We start from the raw sequence: 20492 nt of genomic DNA, 5'->3' as shown, positions 1-20492 counted from the left end.
GCTACAAACCCTAAGTTCTACAAGGGTCACCTACCCACCTGATATGCTGGTACAATAGTAGCACAAAGCTTGGAGTAAACAACTGTGCTGAATAGTTTTATGTCAATTTGACACAAGCTAAAGTCATCTGAGAGAAGGGAATCTCAGTTAAGATAATGCTTCTAGAAGATCAGACTGTAGGCAAGCCTGAATGGCACGTTCTTAGTGATTGATGGGAGAGGACCCAACCCATTGTGGGTGGTGCCATCCCTGGGCTGGTGGTCCTGGGTTCTATAAGAAAGCAGGCTGAGCAAGCCAGTAAGCAGTACCCTTCCATGGCCTCTGCATCAGCTCCAGCCTTCAGGTTCCTGCCCTGTTTGAGCTACTGCCTTGACTTCTTTGATGATGAACAGGTACAGTAGAAGTATAAGCCAGATAAACCCTTTCCTCCTCAGCTTATTTTTTGGTCATGTTGTTTCATCACATTAATAGAAACCCTAACTAAGGCACCAACCAATAGCTGATTAGATGTAAGGTCTACTCCATGAGATATAACCCATCCCTGACACTGCTGAGTTGGCCAAGAACCTGATTAGAGAGATCAGGGACCTAACAGAAATCCAAATACTGCTATTCTGGGAAAGGAACACAGCCATAAAATGATTCCTAAGGACATTCTCCTGTACTCATAGAACAGTGTCTTTGCTCAGCCATCATTAGAGAAGCTTCACCTGCAATAGATGGGAACAAAAACAGACCCACAATGGAACAATATGCAGAGAGTGAGAGACTTTGGAACACTCAGTTCTAAATGGGATGTCTCCATCAAATTCCTTTCCTCAGAGCTCTAGGAATCTGTGGAAGAGGAGGCAAAAAGATTGTAAGAGCCAGTGAGGATAAATGACACCAACGGAAACAAGGTCTCCCAAACACAGTGGGACTTATGCACATATTAATTCACAGAGACTGTGACAGAAGCACAGGCCCAAGCCTAATGTGGTTTCAGCACTGAGAGGGGAAGTGGACACAAGCCCTCATCCCAGAAGATCTCTTCAATTGATAACTACTTGTAAAGGAAACATTAGTTTTCTCCAATGGAGTTTCACTGGGTGTATAAATCATTCTTAAGGACTGACTGTGTGTCCAACAGTAAATGACCAACAGAAACTTGATGCCATTTTTGGAGGTTCCTTGTCTGGGCATGTTTTTTCTTTTTTTATTTACAAGTCTTTTGTGTATATATTATGGTTTCTGGTATGTGGGATTTCTATGTTTGTGAAAGTGTGCATCTCTGCATCTGTATGTGTTTCTTATGCTTTCTCTTAGGCATTTTTTCCTTCTATTTTTTTTGTCCTATTCTGGTTTCTTTGTTTTTATTTTCCATTATTATTTTTAGATACCTATTTGTATTTTGAGAGAGAGAATGAAAGGGTATGGATTTGGGTGAATGGATAATCAGGAGGATCTGGGAGGAGGTGTGGGGAGAATCCTCAATTAGAATAAATTGCAAGGAAAAATCTATTTTCACTAAAACTGAATTATACCTTATAGTTCTCACCAAGTAAATAATTTGTCAAAAATTGTTACAGATAAAAAAAAAAATTCTCAGTGTAACTCAGTGTTTCCTACTATCACCTGACTCCAAGTCCTTAGTAATGATGCTGCTTTACAAAGTATGCATTCAGGCTAGGGATGTAGTTCAGTGTTAGAGCTCTTGCCAGTGTTTGCAGCATCTTGACTTCCATCTCTAGCAGTGGAGAAAAATAAACATAAATTTGGCGTTCAATAACATGTGGAATTTATATCATGGGTTAATATTTATAAAATGTCTAACACAGTGCCTGGATTGTAGCTTATACTTTCTGGCTATGAGTTATGAGGCACATATACTTCCTCTAATGGGATATTGAAAGAAATTATCAAGCTTGAACACATGACCTGTAATGGTCAAGGTCCATTTACTCTATGAAAAGCCATGAGCATTTTAGAGCCATTGTTTTGTTTATAAAGATTGAATGCTAATAAAGTGAATGAATCTAAATGTTTCTGACTACTGGGGATTTCAGATCGGTGAGACTAACTACTTTGCTTTCATTTACCCATTTATTTTTTAGCATAAGTACAAAGATCTCATGTACCACAGGGACAGAGAGTTGGTCTGAATGGTGGAATAATTGGGCTCTGTCTTGGTTTCAGATGTTCATACAGAAGCTGTCCAGGCAGCTCTTGCTAAACACAAAGAAAGGAAGATGGCAGTGCCCATGCCTTCCAAACGAAGATCCCTGGTTGTACAGACGTCCATGGATGCCTACACACCCCCAGGTGAGCAACACCTTCAATGTTTCTGCTTCTTAAATGTGTGTTTTGTCTGCCTTAGAATTAATTGATAACTATCTCAGCAACAGCAATCTTTTAAAAAAAAACTTTTTAAAAGTCAGAATACAAAATAATGGGTCTCATTAAAGCATCTTCACATTAAATTGCTGTTACTCCTCCTCCTCCTCCTCCTCCTCCTCCTCCTCCTCCTCCTCCTCCTCCTCCTCCTCCTCCTCCTCAGAGTCCTTCTGATCCCCCTCCATGATCCCCTTCTGCCTCTCATTTTATCCCATTCATTCCCCAATTTGTCACTCTTTCCCTTTTATGTCACACATATCCCATTACTCTCTTATTCGTCCCACTTTAGTTCTTATCTTCTCCTCTATAGTTCTTTTTCTGCTTTCACGTCCTACACACACACACACACACACACACACACACACACACACACACACACCCCTACCTAGATTCCGTGTATGAATGGGAACCTGCAATGTTCCTCCTTTAGTGGTTTGGTTTATTTCCCTTAACATAATGAACTCTCCTTCTCTGACCATTTTCTTCTAGATGTCCTCATTTTATTCTTTTTTGCAGCTGAATAGAAGTCTATTGTGTATACTTAACCACATTTTTCATTCATTTATTGATGGGCATATAAGTTGAATCTATAACCTGGTTCTGCTAAAATAAACAAGGATGGACAAATATCTTTAGTGTGTTGACATAGAGTCCTTCAGGTATATACCCAAGAGGTAACAATTTTATGAACCAAACTCCAAAAATAGTATGTGAGTTTAACTTGGAAGGGAAATTTTAACATCATTATGTATCATCAAGACCCAACTCTGATTACTCAAAGCCTTACAAAATTTTATTCAATTATTTATCCATATAGGAAATATTATACCTTTTAGTTATAATTGAAGTTAGATCTTCCTTCTGCTAGACAGATATATATGTATATACACATACATACAGATATATTAAACTGTAAATCCTTAAATCTTTATAATACCAATATCCTATATTATTGTGGAGGAAACCAAGTGAATTGGTCAACCAATTCAGATGGTGACCTGAAACAGGAGTCACTAGGCTTTACTTGTGGAATGTGAGACAGTATTTTAGCTTCCGTAGGCTTTCTCAGCTCCTCAACTCTGCTGTTGTAGTGTAAAAGCAGCCATTGTTGTATGCCAGTGGATGGAAGTACTGTATCCCAGTAAAAGTTCACAAAAACAGGTAGTAGGTGTGATTTGGTCCACAGATTTACTAACCCTTCATCTAAAATGGTTAGAAGTAGTGGCCTATTTACTTTCCCTTTGCCATGTTTGTGTGTTTAATGTGACTAGTGAAATATTTGTTGCTGTGTGCTTTATTTAAAAATATTTTAAAAGGCTGATATAAGTCACAGTTAGGGAAGTTAAGAAGCATGGTATCTGCTTGCCTGTGGTGAGGGCTTTCTAGCTATGCCAAAGTATGTTAGATGGTAGAGTGAGTGTAAGAGGGAGAAATCCCATGAGAAGACAGGGAGCCAAAGGAGCTTGACTAGTCTCACTTTTTATAACAGCATATTCCCACAGGAACTAAGAAGGTCCTGGGAAAACACCAGAGGGAATAACCTTCTTGTGGCACTAAATCATTGTACTCAAAGAGCCCACGAGCCCATTTTTCAGTAATTGAGAATTTTGGAGTATTTGTACTAGCTTCCCACCTATAAGATTACATCATCTGTGAATAAAGACCTTTTTTAAAAAAACAAAACAAAACTGGGTGTTTGTAACTTAGTTTTATTAGTTTGTTTCACTGACCATAACCTTCTAGATAAGGTTGACTAGAAGTTGAAAGAAAGATTTTCTTGTCTCATTTTCAGCCTTAGGAGGAATGCTTTTAGTTGTTTATTATGAGATGTAGTCCTAGCTGTGGATTTTTACTGATGGACGTTTAACATTTTAAGGAAATTTTCCTTATATTCCTAGTTTGTTGAATGTTTTCATCCTGAGATATCATCAAATACTTTTTGTGGTCTTAGAGGATGTCACATTTTGCCATTCTTTTAGTGTATTAGTAACATTAATTCAATTGTAAATGTTAACATGAACTTTAATTGTGGGTTTTAGTTTGTCTAATTCTAGCCACTTGGTCATGGTGTATCAACTGTCTTGTATGTTGCTTGTTTAGCTAACTAATATATTCTGGAGGATTTTGTGTCTGTATCCTATAGTTTTATATTGAAAGGTGATATAGGGTAGAGTAAGAAATGAAATATTGACTAGAAAGGGACATATGAAGAGCATCTGGGGAGAAGCTTATACATAGCATTAATATATGCATTTAAGGACCTCCCAAAGTCTTAATAAATATAGATAAAATATTTAAGCTTCACTTTGTATAACTAGTACTGTATATAAATTATATGCTAAAAGGCAAAGTGGGAGAGAAATCTTCTAATATTCTTGTTTTTCTAACCTATTTTAACAAAAATATAGAGAGCGTGGGTTATGATAAAATAGTGTAGCTATTCTTAATGATGCTGTTTCTGCTCTTTCCTGTTACATATTTCAGAGCTATTTCTGAGCCTTCTTGTTTCCTTTTATTTCACATAACTCCCCTCTAGGTAAGATCCTAAGTCATTCTTACACTGTAGGTTAGATAACAAACACTACAGTCATTCATTCTTAACCATTGACTGCTAACTGATCTCTCATTGAATGAAAATATATCTATTAATTTTCATGAATAATGTACATTTTCCTTAGGTTATCTCAGGTTTTTTTCAGATAGAAAGATAAACCAACTAAATGTGAAAACATTTTGTAATAAATGAATGCTTTAAAAGTGAATAGACTTTCATTGAACATAAAATGTGATCTTATGAGAGTATGTCATGAGCACCAGAGGAAAAGGCAGAGATCACAGAGTAGATAGGTTATTGGAGAAGAAGGTAGGGTATGTATACTTTAAAGTGGGTTCTTCTTTAGCTACCATTTCTTCATCAAAAGCTCAAAGTCTGAGGAGCCTCATAGGTATATTGTACTCATAGTAAGCCTAAAAATAAGTTACAATTGAGAAAAGTCTTTTGAACTTCCAAGGAATCACAGCAAACCTATTTGTAAACATGTGGAAGCAGCTCAAGCATGTCTTAGAAAATTGTGTCCCATCCTATAACTTAGTGGATGTGAAAAAGAAGATACTGGATTCGTCCTAAACAGTTACTCTTGAGAAAATTAGGATCTTTGCCTAGTATTTTAATGTCCAGGGAAGTGTCCTATAGTGTACTTATGGTATTTTAGTTATGAAATTTACTATATATAAAAGTTGCATTATTTGAAGAGTGGAATAACTTTTCAAGAATGTTTCAAGCCAAAAGTCATTGGGCAGTTATTATATGATCTGAAGCAAATCTTTTGGCAGTGTGTAGAAAGGCAGTGAGACTGAGGATCATCTTTGTTACACTGTTTAACAAATCAAATCTCTTCTTGAAAACAGATACCTCTTCCGGTTCAGAAGACGAAGGCTCAGTGCAGGGTGATTCCCAGGGAACCCCGACCTCTAGCCAGGGCAGCATCAACATGGAGCATTGGATCAGCCAGGCCATCCATGGCTCTACTACATCAACCACCTCCTCCTCCTCCACTCAGAGTGGGGGCAGTGGGGCAGCACACCGGCTGGCAGACGTCATGGCCCAGACACACATAGGTGAGTGAGATGCACGTAGCCTGGAGGACTGGGTGCCTTTGCCTTTGCTGTTCTCTGATTTGCTCTTGTCATTAACCTGAGTTAGCACTGAGTGTTGGTTTGTTCTCTAGGAATGCTCTGGTTATAGGATATATTGGACACCTGGGTTACTGCATTGGACTAAACATTTCTAAAGGTCTTGCTTTATGGTTATTCAGCATCTCAGTCTCTTGTAGCAAGAATTCTGCCATCTTTGTGTGGTCTTTGAATGCATTCTTATTCATTAGGAAATCTTGCAGCCACATCTACTTACATGTTTGTGTTTTGTGCTACATACACTACCCAGTGAAATTGTGGTGCTGGTATACAGATTATAAAATACAATTGCTGTTACTTAGGGGGTCATTTGAGAAACTTGAAGGACTTAATGCTTTCTGACAAAGGCATTCAGATTATTTAGGTATGCCATATTGTTCTGTATGTGGGCTCTAGAACGAGGAAGGCTGTGTAGATTAGAAAAAGTAGAAGATGGGCTAGAAAGATGACCCAGCAGTTAAAAGCCCATACTGCTCTTGCAGAGGACCTGAGTTTTGTTGCAAGCACATTGAACTGTTCACAACTCCCTGTAACTTCAACTCCAAGGGATCCAGCAGCCTCTTCTGGCCTCCACAGGCAGCTATACTCATATGTGTCTATCCCTAGATTCATATACATAATGAAAAATAAAAATCTTAAACCCACAAGGTCAGAAACATGACCGTGGGGCATATGAAAATAGTTTAGGAAAATAGGTAAGCAATAATTAGGGGAAACATGTTAGATGAGTAATTAGTTATATGAAATGTGTGGATGACACTATCATTCTGGTCCATGCACTTGTTATATACTGTGCCCCAGTCTAGTCCTCACTCTCAGGGCAGAAGTAGGACGTCTAGATCTCTTTTCTCATCCGTTGTTTTCTGTGGATTAAGATGCTCAAACAATTCAATGGTAAGAGGTTTTCACAAGGTAAATTGCTTGAATAAGATCCAGTATGGTCTCTCCATCATGGTGCCACCAAATAAACAGCCAGGTACTTGGAGGCAGTTGCATTTTACACTATTATCTATATTGAGAGTATGAGTGAGATACAGATGCAGTCCTCCCAAGTCACACCTGCAATACTGCAGGAATACCTTTCCATATCAGGAAACAGGAAGTGGAATGAATGAGTTAAACATAGCATAGTCAGCTCAGATACCCAGAATGTGGCTCTTTAAGTACTTGATGGGCAGGCAAAGTCATTTCAAACTCACATTTTAGGCTTCACCCCATTTGAACTCAGTGAGCACAGTTAAAAGCATTGACCTTTTTGTATCCAAATGAGTTTGTTTGTTCCATTGCCTGAAGAGCAGCATCTACTTTAAGTTCTCCCATTAACAACTGGGATCTTGAAGTCACTTTTTCAGTGAAGGGAAAAAACATGTGAACCATAATTTCTTGCCCTTGTTCCTCTCAGAACTGTTGCAAGTAAAAAGGAGAATATAGGAACATTCTAAATAAGCAATGATCCTTTCAAAGTGATATTACTTCAGTTTAACACATTTTGAAGAAAATTACCAGTCAGTGTACCTAATAACTTACATTTGAAACATCAGAAAATTAAACATTGTATATAAATGTCACCATCAAATATATTTAGACGACACAATTCATTTTTGCTTATTGGAGCTTAGGATGGCTGCTGAGGCTGTCAGCTGTCCATGGTACCTGAGCAGAGAGATTACCCACCAACTGTCACATGGAAGTGATTATATTATCTGCTTTTGTTCTTTTAAGAAGGTTCTCAGAATCTTACTAAGAGGACCACATATTTCTGAACAAATTAATCACTGCCTTTGGCTTTCCCTTTGTGAGTTTACACTTGAAATACTGGAGGAAATTATAGCATGCAGAATTAAATTTATCCAAACTATAAAAGGTTGCATTACTCATATACACCAAGGCTCAATGTGACCTAAATATAACTCCTGAATGTGTGACATTTCAGTAATTTCTCATTTGGCACAAGGATAAGTTCCTAGAATATCTGGGACTTATCTATAGGAATTGGCATTTTTTAGGCAAAGGCAAGCTAATGAAACCTGATGAGAATTAGAATACTTCATTCCAGAGATTAAAAAAAAAAAAAGTCAAAGTTGGCAGCACTTGACCTTTTGCTGAGATCATCAAAAGCTTGGGAACAAGAAAGAAAATAGCATGAGTGTGTGCCTACATATACATGTTTGACAAAGCTCAAGACAAAATAAACTCCAAAATCAAGTTTGATCCCTTTGGGCCAGTTGCTTCAGGTGGAGCCTGTAGAGACTTCTTTTGTATATAGATGAAAAAGCCAAGAGATAGCAAGCACACAGTCTCTCTTGAAATGGGCATTCTTCTCTTTGTTAAAGCAAAAATCTCCAGTCCTTGTGTATTTTTTTCTGCAAATTTCATTGAGTACACACCTAAGACATCTCCCATGCATTTTGGTAAGCCAGGATGGCTTACTATAGGATCAAAAATTCTATTCTGGGCCATCATTTTTACTTTCTCATGTGGTACTTGCTGTGTGTATTGCAAGGTATCCTAAATACCACAAAATAAAAAAAAAAGAACCTTAGTTAGAAATGAAGGGGTAATGCTCTATAAAATTTTATCAGAATGAAAAGTTGAGAAATGTAACTTAGACTAGCCGGTATATTTAATTGAATGATTTTTAAACTCCAAGATTTATATTTGATAAAATGTTGAGTAAAATATAGGAGTTATTTAGATAACATAACTAGGGAAATTGAACACATACTGTATTAATATAGTCATAGAGTAAGAACTAAGAACAAAGCAAAATAGATAGTATTATTCAAAAGCAGATTGCATTCAAAATATATATATTTAGGAAATTAGACTTTCACATGAACTTGTTTTAAGCCTCTGTAATCTTTTGATAATGCCTTCATCTGACAACATTGTCACAAAATATGTTGACAGTACATTTTTATTAACCCAATCTTTATAAAAGTAATTGACTTTCCCAGAATGTTTTAGAATTCAGTTGACATGAATGTTACATTCAGTATATGCTGTTTGTATTACTGAATTCTCATAAAAATTCTTGTATCCATCTCTGCTGAGAAGATAAGAGATTGAGCTGGGGAGATATTTCAGTTGATAAGTGCTTGCCATGTAAGCATCAGGACCTGAGTTTGGATCTCCAGCAACCATGTAATAAAGCTGGGCCTGGTAACCTCTGTCTATAATCTGTATCCTAGTGAGTCAGAAATAGATTCTTGGAGCTCACTGACCAGCCAGTATGAGTAATTAGTGAGTTCCTGATTCCAAAAGAGACTCTGTATTAGTCAAGGTTTTCTAGAGGAACAGAACTTATAGAATTAATGTGTGTGTATGTGTGTACACATGTACACATATTGCATTTATTAGAATGGCTTACAAGTTGTGTTTCAGCTAGTCCAACAATGGCTGTCTGACAACTTGAAAGTCTAAGAATCTGGTAGTTGTTCAATCCACAAGACTAGATGTCTCAGTTGGTGTTTATACATTGGAATCTTGAAGAAGTAGACCCTAATGCTAGTGAAGGAATGAACTTGCTAGTGAGATTGAGAGCAACAGGCAAAGAGCAAAAACTTCTTTCTTCTACCTCCTTTATATAGTCCTGCCACCATAAGGTATTGCTCAAATTAAAGGTGGATTTCCCTCCTCCAAAAGATCTGGATTAAAGGTGATGGGTCTTCCTATTTCAAATGATTTAATTAAGAAAAATCCTTCACAGGTGTACACAGCCACTTGGGTTTTTGTTAATTCCAGATGTAGTTAGTTTGACAACCAAGAATAGCTATCACAGACCCTGTCCCAAAAAAAATAAGGTTAGATCAATGGACAAAAGACACCCAGTATCAACTTCTGTCCCCTCATATGTGCATTTCTACATAAGTTACACACCAGTCTATGTGAATGTAAACATAAATAAATGAAAAACCAGCAAAAATGAATTTATAAAAATCTTTATCTACCCCAGAGATGCATTATTACATAATGAGCAAGAGCCTGGCAGTTGAATGTTTTGATTATGGAGTCTGCTTTATTAGGGAAATTTATTCAGAGAGTTTGAATAGCCACTATTATAAATTACTCTTGTTTATGTATCTGTAATCATCCTAATATTTGTACTTTTCTAACATTATTCCCTTAAAATAGCACATATATACTGAAATTGGTGATGTTGCCACAGCCTGGCTGCTAAGGGCTGGGATCCCCCTAATGTCCCATCCCTCTCAACTAGGGTGGTATTGAAGTTAGAGTATTATAATTTTAGAGCAGCTCAGCAAATTTTTCTTATAAAGGGACAGATATAAATATTTTAGGCTCTATACCCATATACTGCTGCCAGTTGCTGAACATGGTGCCTCAATTACAAAAGAAGCTACAAACACAAAGACACATCTATTTGCTAATATTTCTAAAATCAGGGGCCAGGTAAACAACTACTCATAGTTTGTCAATCCACATTTTAGAATTTTAAACTATTTTACTCCAAAAGCAAACTGGAAAATATGAATCTTATAAGATAATGAAAGACAGAATGGAAACTGTCAGAGGTGGCCAGTGTTATGTGTCCAGTCCTCCATTGTCCCAGCAGGATGGTTAAAACATGAATTTGGACTAGAAATGATTCTATGATGTGATTTTTCAAAATACATTTTACTTTGACTTGTTAAAATCCAAATAATACTTCTTGGCTCCAAAAGTATACTAATCCTTCATCCTCTTCACATTCCACTCTGGAGGAAATTAGCACTCAAATTTTTAAGAATGCCTTATTGGTACACAAGATAAAATTATATCTAGTCACTGACATCTATTTTTCTATGTTTTTTTATTATTTTTTGCTGTTACTTTTTTATGAAGTACTATATACAAGCAAATATAAAAACTTATGAAATTTTAAAACATTCATAATATGAATAATTACCAGAAAGAAAAGTTGTTAAAGTCCACTCAAGGACTTTAATCCGTGGCTGATATGTAGAACTGAATTGTATTGCAAAATAAGAAAAGAAAAGAAAAAAAAAGAAAAATAAATAAATAAATAAAGTTTTTCTATGTTTTTAAATGCATTTAATTTAGAAAGTAGTAACACATTCATTCACACTTTATACTCATGAGTCTCTCAGATTCTTTCTTGTGGCTTCACACAGAACAAAAAGCAGAGAGGATCCCCTAATCTAGCCTATGCTCAGGGAGTCCTTGGCAGCAGTTCCTATTTGGTTGTATGTGTCACTGGATTTCTACAGCCACATTGAGGAATAATAATAATAGTCCTAGCCTTAATTTGTATATTACACCTTTCTGGAATTTCTATATCACAAATATTAAGGAGAACATATGGGGAACTGTACAATCGGTAAAAGTCAACCTTGGCTCTCAGATCCTTGAATACAGAAACACAGCATCCTTTTCTAACCTAACCTCCTCTTGGTTTGTTTTATAGATGATTCAAATTTTAAGAGCAGTTGTGAATGACTATTAGTTATTTAGCAAGCAGGAGAGATCAATCTGTAGCAGAAGCAATGTTGGAAGATGGTTGTTCTGTTGCTGAATAACTGTTAAAGGAATACAGTCTTTTCTTGGGTGTAATAAGGTGTATCATTTGTATGTGTGTCTGTCCTACTTTGCATGTCTTGGTAGATCTTCCTTAGTATGTCACTTTGGGCTGAGACATCAGTTGCTGGTGCGTCACTCTTAGAGACTATTTTATTTTATTTCTACTGTGGGGAGACTGCAGAGGAATGTCCTGTCTTCCAGTTAATTACATAGGGGAGAAGGTATTGATTCAGTGAGCACTTAAGCTGACTGAGTCTCCTGGAACAAGCAGTGGCTGGCAGACATCACAAGAGTGCTTTGACATCGTAAGTGGCTAGGTGCTTTGACATCATAAGGGTGCTTCTGTCTTTCCATCACCATGAGTTAACTTTTGTGTAGGGTTAGGGCATATCTAATGCAGTTGTGTTGTAGGTTGCATGTCAAGTTGATAATAAAAACTAACCAGCATATAAATGAATTTGGAAACACTTTGAAGTCATCTAGCTGTCATTGTTCCTATTTTTTGCACTATCAGATAAATTGGAATTATTATTCACCCACTCAAAGTAGTGGGAATCCTGCTTAATGCACAGTCTGTTTGGATAGCCCTAATGATATATGTGTTGAAGTGCATGGCTAACTTGAGTCAAATTGGTACATAGGATGCTCAAACCTAGTGGTTGCTGTTTTTACAGGATGTCTTTCAGATCTTGTTTATCACACATTAGCATGCATTGTGTTTTTATTTGTAGTGAGATACTCCTGAAGGTATAATGTCTGGCCATGAGGTAGTAGAGTTTCTAGAGAATTAGACCATTTGAAAACATGAACAAAGGCCTATTTGACAAAAGCACAAATGGGATGTGACAAGGATAAATATAGAGTTGAAGATGATAAAGAGGCAACTTGGGTGATTTTCTTTTCCTTCTCCCACTCATAGGAGTGAGTGGGTAGCATGTCCTACCTCCTGCTGTTCCCTCTAGTACTCCTATGTCTATTCCTGACAAAGGCACACCTTCTTTAAGCTAGACTCTCAGAAATTGCCAATAAGGATGTGTGGTAGTTTATCTGGCGGTCATAGTAAAGCACATAAACTGTGAGGTTTGAACAGGGAATATTTATGTTCCCTCCGATCTGGGACCTAGAAGTTAGAGATGTGAAGGTACAGGCAGTTCTGAGTTCTCAGATGCCTCTCTCCCTGGCTTAGAGGGAGCCATGTCTTTTATAATCTCCACATGGTCTCTTATCTGTTTATGTCTGTACCTTGATTCCTCTTTCTTTCTTTCTTTAAAAACTTTTTTATTTATTAGTTGATTGCTTGTTTGTTGCTTTGTTTGGGTATGCATGTTGGGAGTACATGTGCACCATAGAATGTATGTAGAGGTCTGAAGACAACTTTTGGAAGTCTGTTCTTTCTTTACCCCCTGTGGTCTCCAGGGATCAAATTGATATCATCAGACTTGCTCAGTCATTCACTGAGCCATCTCTGGGGTGGTCCCTCTTTCTGATAAGGCCATCAATTATAGTGGGTCAGGGTCCATCCCAATAGCATTGTTTTCTATGAAATCATCTGCAAAGTACCTGACCCTAAATAAACAGTCAAATTGTGATTACTGAGAGTTGAGCTGCAAGCTGAGAATTCAGACCATGAAAGATCTGGTACTCCTAGGAAGAAACATGCTGAATAGTCTGTTTAGGAGCCTGTTGCCATCTTTGATTCTACAAAATATCCTGTGATTCAAGCCCCAAACAACCAACTGATGGTAACTAGCTGGTAAATATGCCTGTATATGTCATAGAATGTCATGTTGATAATAATGTTTCCTCCAAGACAAGTGTGTGTACCCAGTGATAGTGAAGTACAGCACTGGTATATGCATTTTTCCTTCACTCCAACTGTGCAAGGTGAGTTTAAGATAGGTATCACTTCTATTCTATAAACTAGGAAACAAAGACATGGAAGCTTGATAACAGAACTTGGACCCATATGGTTCAGTCCTATGCATATTTCTCAAACCTCTTGTCCAAGTATTTGGAACTAAGGGCTCCCAGGATGACTCTGGTAGATCAGATAGGTTGGTGACCCAGGGTGTCCATTTGAAGCTTCCTCAGGAAGGCAGATTACTCTCTCTTAACTACCAGTCTTTCTCCAACAGAGTTGTGTAGCATGTGCAAGCTAATTTCTGTAGAAATTCAGTCATTATCCACACTTCTGATATTTGTATATTTTGCTTACTTGACAAAATTTATTTGTAATACTCTCAACACAGTGGAGAGTTTTCTGTCACTCATGTACATGTGCAGAACCCCAAAACTCTAGTTTCCTGAAGTGCACATTTGTGGCTAAGGTCCAATAGGGTGGCCTTGACCTTCTTGTTTTAGTTTTCTGGCTATGAAAGTGTATGCTGTTTACAGCCTGTCCTATGTGGTGTTTTTGTGCTTTTATTGATGGAAACTTGTGTGAAACAGAATCTTAGTATAAGATTGAAGTGGGCAAAGAAAACAGACTTTTCTATATGAATGACACTGTGGTGGTGTGAGTAAGAATGACCCCCATAGGCTCATATATTTGAATGCTTAATCACCAGAAGGTGGCACTGTTCACAAAGATTAGAAGGATTAGGAGGTACAGTTTCAAAAGCCCATGCTGGGCCCAGCCACACTCTCCCTGACTGCAGATCATGATGTAGCTTTCAACTACTTCTCCAGCACCCTGCCTGCTATGCCTGCTGCCATAGTCTTCCTGTGATGATAATGGACTAAGCCTCTGGAACTGTAAGCAAGCCCCCAATTAAATGCTTTCTTTTGTAAGAATTGCCTTGGTCATGATATCTCTTCACAGCAATAGAACAGTGACTAAGACAGTTACCTTCAGTAGCACAAGACTTCATACTTCTAACATGTAAAGGAAGCAATCTAAAATTTCCATGTAATATGCTTTAGTAAATCAAAATTAGCATTCTGATATACATTATTAGAACTTACATATGTATAATTCATTGATTATCTCTTAGACATGGTCTTCTTAATGCTTGAATAATTATAAAAACTGTTCTTTTGCCATTTAAACATTTAAGAGCTTAATTCCGAATGCTGTAGGGGATATTTGCTCAGTTCCTTGGCCATGTGTACTGGATAGTTGTACATGTCAACTTGACACAGCTAAAGTCATCTGAGAGGAGGCGAACCTTAAGAAAATGCCTTCATAAGATAGGGCTATAGGCAAGCTTGTAGGGCATTTTTTTAGTGATTGATAAGGGAGGGCCCTACCCATTGTGGTTGGTGCTGTCTCCAGGCTGTTGGTCCTGGATTCTATAAAAAAGCAGGCTGAGCAAGCCATGGGATGCAAGCCAGTAAGCAGCATACCTCTGTGGCCTCTGCATCAGCTCCTGACTCCAGGTTCCTGCCCTGCTTGAGTTCCTGTAACTGACATCCTTTAATGAATAGCAATATGGAGGTGTAAACCAAATAAACCCTCCCCTCCCTAAGTTTCTTTGGTAATGGTATTTCATCACAGCCATAGTATCCCTAACTAGGACAGCCATGGCATGACACTTAATAAACATTAGATTATAAGCTTTATTATACAACTTCTTAGGATTAGTCATGTTTTAATTAAATTAGTTAGCTATTTCTTGAGATCTCTCACCATTTTTCAGGAATATCTTGAGAATTTTGCGTGTATTAATTTGTTGAATCTACCCAGTCTCGAAAGGGTCACCATTATTGCTTCAATTTGGTAGGCAAGAAAACTGAGGTGCAGAGAGATTAAAATGTATCCTGAGATCTCCTGGAATCAACAGTGTTGCCCTTTAAGTCCTAGGCTCTCTGGTCAAAGCTTGAGTCATTTACTGCCTCTGTTGTCATACCAAGAAAAGTGACTTATTTCTGTGAAAAAGCACATAGCTCATAACACTTGATCCTTTGCTCATGTCAGACATTAAAACCTAGTTAAAATGCTGCAGTGATTCATTGATGTCGCTCCTGTTAGGAAATTAAATCTGAATTTTTTAACCTGTTTTTCACTAGAGATGCACACATTATCTTAAAATCAATCACCTTTGTTTGGGGAGTTTTGTGGCCAACTTTTATTTAGAGTAATCTTTCTTCTTTGTTTTATGAGACATGATCCTTTCATCTATATGTTCAGGCTGGCCTCAAACTCATGGTCTTAATTGCATCTGCTTCCACATGTTAGGAATACAGGCTTGTGTCGCCATGACTGGTCAAAGTGATCTTTTTATATGAGTTTGTCAGAGTATTTTCTAGACATCTTTGAGGCCCTATTACTTAGCCTTTGAAATAACCATGAGGTTCATCAGAAAATTGTCTTCTGTGTTTCTTTACAGAAAATCATTCTGCACCTCCTGATGTAACCACATACACCTCAGAACACTCAATACAAGTGGAAAGGCCACAGGGCTCTACCACATCCCGGACAGCACCAAAGTATGGCAATGCTGAGCTCATGGAGACTGGGGATGGTATGTCTTATAGTGAGGTGCTTCCTTCTGTGTGAACAGTCTACTTTTGTCCTTACTATGATTAGTATGAGTCCTTCTGAATGAATGTGCTGCTTCTAGATGCACATTGGTTCCTTCAGTCCTGCTTATCTGATTCCTCAGGAACTTTTTTACAAGGTGACCTGACCATGAAAAATGTAAATCATCTCCAAATTGTCTAAGAATTTCTCCTTATTAAAAAGAATGTAAATATTATAGTAATTTGGCCATCAGAAGACAAAGATTTAATTAGATGCTAATGTTTTTCTAATGTATAACTAATGTTGGTTGAGTCATTAGAGTCTTTAAGGATTTACAATACAAGTTTTAAGACCTTGAATGCCTACTTCAGAGGGCAACATGAAATTAAATGGAAAAACAAAGTGATTTATAGGAATGTTATAGCCTCAGATTTTGGAAGAAGGAGGTATTATTTTTTCTCAATATTGGAAATGAATTTTCAGTGCTTTGCTAACTTACAGAGTAAAAGGGTTCCCCTAGTTCCCATATTTCTAATCTTAGCATTACAATAACATTAATAGTTCCCAGTATGGAGTACCAGTCAGCAAGCGTCAGATATGAACTTTCTGCTGTATTCTCCTTTAATTGTGTTATATTCCTGCCGGGGTTATAAAAGGTAGGTTAGAATCTGGCAGTAAAATTATTCTTTTTTTTTTCTTTATGAAAAATGGACAGAACAGTATCAACATGCCACAGTCAGTGTACCTTCAGTGTTTGTTGATGTTATTATGATGACTGGGTGGTTCACTATTAAATACCTAGTTCTGGCCATATCTTTAGCAAATGGCATACTGTCCTTAGCATGATTGAAGCCCTAATACTACTTATTCATAAAGATCAATTTAATTAAAACTGTAGCAGTTCCATTTCTTACAGAATTGGCTGCCCTTGCATTCTACCAAGTTGGCTTTCATTCTCTGGCATACCCATTGTTGAAACTGATCAGTGATACTATTCTTATCATTATTTAAAAACTTCTGTTATCTTTGAAATCTGTCAAGTTCCAGAATTAGGTAAATTCTGACTCCTATATTGTATAGTCCAGTGTTTCTCATTGTGTACTCCCTCATCTCAGAAGCACACCCAGAGGTAGTACTAACATTCTTGCCTAAGCTTCAAAACCACTGGTCTTGGATTTATCTGAACCAAATTGATTGAGATTAATTGATAAGATACTATGTTTAGATGTTAAGAATTATGACTATTTTTCCATGTTTTCAGAGCTATAATAATGTTTTGATTCCAAAAGTCCATTTTAAGATTAAAAATGCTTTTGAAGTACGGGAGGTACAAGTCAGTGCTTAGACATTTTGTCTAGTATATATAAGGCCTTATACTGTATCCCCACTACAGGAAACAAAATCACTATTGTTTGGGAACTTTTTCATAAGTTATTTTACTTCTTTCAGAGTTTGTTCATTTCCACTCTGATTCCTATTTTTTCAGGTGTACCAGTAAGTAGCCGGGTATCAGCAAAAATTCAGCAGCTTGTCAATACCCTTAAACGACCGAAGAGGCCCCCATTACGGGAATTCTTTGTTGATGACTTTGAGGAATTGTTAGAAGGTAAATTCTTTTCTACCTCTTCTTTTATGAGGTCCTATAGTTCCATATACAATGCTACATTTTCTGCAAAATGACTTTATTTTATTAAGAGTAATAATCTTGCCTTTTCTTAATAATAGAACTCTAATTCAAAGTGCAGGTTGCTGTTTCCAATGAATATGTTAAAGGTACACCAAGTGCTGAGCAGTTAGAGCTTTGGAACCATCTTCCCCCTCAGTGGAATGTGGTTCTGTTCTGTGATTTGGGCGTCTATGTAAAGACTCAGTGCCATGATAGCAAAGCAAAATGACACTATAGAGATCCTTGGCTCAAAGCCAAAGGATACTTTCTACACAAGTTTATGAGATTGGGGAAGCATGGTGGGGACTCTGTCCTCCATCTCACCTATAGTGAATGGGAGTCTTCGCCTAGATAACTTAAAATTGAAACAAAGTAGATCTGTGTGCTGGATCAAACCTAAGCTTCTTGTTATCTGTTAACTGAAGTTAAGACTCAGCTGAGGGATGGGGAGACAGATCACTAATGGGATAAAGCACTTGGGTGCAAGTGTGAGGATGGGATTTCAGATCCCCAGAACCCATGTATAATACAGGCTTGGAAAGTATAGACAGATCACCGGAGCAAGGTGGTGTGAGACTAGCCTTATCCATGAGTTCTGGGTTTGATTGACTGACACTGCCTCAATGAATAAAGTAGAAGAAGAATGATGGAGGACAGTTCCTAACATCAATCTTCAGCCTACACATGCACACTCATATACATATGGGAACACACACACACACACACACACACACACACACACACACACACAAGCAAGCATGCACTCACACATGCACACCACATATACATACACACATTCAATGAAAATTGAAAAATAAAATAAAATTTATAGAAGTCTCAGCTGATTTTCCAGATAGCAGGTGGAGGTGATCACTCAAACTCTGAGAGAGAATCGTTTTCTAAAAATAGGGGAAATAATTTCAGTTTCACACCTATCTAAACTTTTTGGTTTTTTGAGACAGGGTTTCTCTGTGTAGCCCTGGCTTTTCTGGAGATCTCTCTTTAGACCAGGCTGGCCTTGAACTCACAGAGATGCCCCTGCCTCTATCTCCTGAGTGCTGGGATTAAAGAAAGGTATGCTCCACCACCACTGACTAACACCTATCTAAACTGGAAGAAGAGGAACAGTGTGTTCTACAATGAGGCATTTATTTTAGTTTTACTCATGAAAGTACTTTCACCATGCTTTTGTTATTTAGAGTATTTGCAGGTTTCTACCTGTATGTCATCGGTAAAGGGAAAAATATAATGTAAGAGCTGAGCCTTTTGGAGTCTTGAATACTGTGTGCTAATACTTAGAACTTTAAACCCATGTGTTTAAATGTGAGACTCTAGGCATATGGTGGACTCACATCCACCTAAAGTCTCCATTCTATGTTGCCTTGGAAATTGTAAGAGCTCAATTCTTTTGTTACATCCATAATCATTTTAATTCTAGAAAAGCATGTTTGCTATCAGCTGATACATTTATGCCTGAAATATGAATCTCCTAGATTTTTTATAAACTCTAAAAATATTATACTAACATGGATATATTTTTCTTAAAATCTTCTATGTTTAAATGTATTTAGTTCAACAACCAGATCCAAACCAGCCAAAGCCAGAGGGTGCCCAGATGCTGGCCACAAGAGGGGAGCAGTTGGGAGTGGTCACAAACTGGCCACCCTCTTTAGAAGCTGCACTACAGCGATGGGGGACCATCTCACCAAAGGCCCCCTGCCTGACTACCATGGACACAAATGGAAAACCCTTGTACATCCTCACTTATGGTAATCCCATAATGTCACTTATAGTAATCCTGTAAGACCTATTTTCTGTCCTTTGTCATTACTGGTTGGGGAAAAAATACGTATCTTCTGGGTAACTCATTTATGAGTATGTTCCTTTTTTTGTTTCTGGTTTAAAAGTAGATGAAAATTTAAAGAAATTTTTAGTAAAATTACTTTGTGTTGATAGAGGAGTTACTACTTTAAAAAAATTAATAAAACCAGAAATGGATGTATAAAGCTGTGATTATTGGTTTTGTTTTTGTTTTTGTTTTTCAGATGAATACTTTCATTGGTGATCAGTAGGGAATAAAAATCAAACCTTTGGGCCTAGGTTTAAATCATAATCCCCCAAAATACCCAAATGCTGAAACTGAAAGATGACAGAAATTCCAGAAGTCTAAAACTCCAAAAGTTTTAAATCCCAAAATACAGTTATGGAGAAATACTTAAAATTCTTTAAAAGACATTTATTTTACACACACACACACACACACACACACACACACACACTCACTCACACTCATGCACACATATGTGTTTTGTTTTGTTTCGAGATGGCCTGGAACTTGTTATGTAGACCAGGATAGCTTCCAACATGCAGAGATCCACCCATGTAGGACTAAAGGCATACACTATACCTGGTTTCATTTACATTTTTAAAGGGAGATTTATATCAAAAAGATAGGAAAATATTGACATAATACTTTATAGACCACTCTACAATAATATGTGGAAGAATAGAGAAATTTTTGCCAAGCTAAATACTCAGGTTTATTCATACAAGTCATATAGCTTTAAGAGTTACAAGTCAATGAGCTGCATTCATAAAGAACCAAGTCAGAAAGCAAATACCTACATGTGTATCATTACTGTTGGCTGTTACATATAACAGCTTTATAACTGTGGTCCCCTGCAATGTTGTGGTGGATAGTCCAAGTCTTCTGACAAAACTAATCAAAGGCTATTTGGGTCAGTGTTGTGTTTGTAA

General features: G+C 37.3%; 1 protein-coding gene across 4 annotated transcripts in view; it reads left to right on the top strand.

Moving 5' to 3' along the window:
- The window catches only part of Dip2c (disco interacting protein 2 homolog C), a 430083-nt gene that overhangs the window by 262247 nt on the left and 147344 nt on the right, over positions 1–20492 (top strand). For all 4 annotated transcript variants that reach the window (XM_059263427.1, XM_059263426.1, XM_059263425.1 and 1 more), the window contains 5 exons: positions 2176–2301; positions 5782–5991; positions 15936–16070; positions 17556–17675; positions 19307–19504. In XM_059263427.1, coding sequence (XP_059119410.1) covers positions 2176–2301; positions 5782–5991; positions 15936–16070; positions 17556–17675; positions 19307–19504 — 789 coding nt within the window. The remainder of the gene's footprint in view (positions 1–2175; positions 2302–5781; positions 5992–15935; positions 16071–17555; positions 17676–19306; positions 19505–20492) is intronic.

This window comes from Peromyscus eremicus, chromosome 5 (assembly GCF_949786415.1).
Source record: "Peromyscus eremicus chromosome 5, PerEre_H2_v1, whole genome shotgun sequence".
Classification (NCBI taxonomy): Eukaryota; Metazoa; Chordata; class Mammalia; order Rodentia; family Cricetidae; genus Peromyscus; species Peromyscus eremicus.
This window is presented reverse-complemented; position numbering and strand designations above follow the sequence as displayed.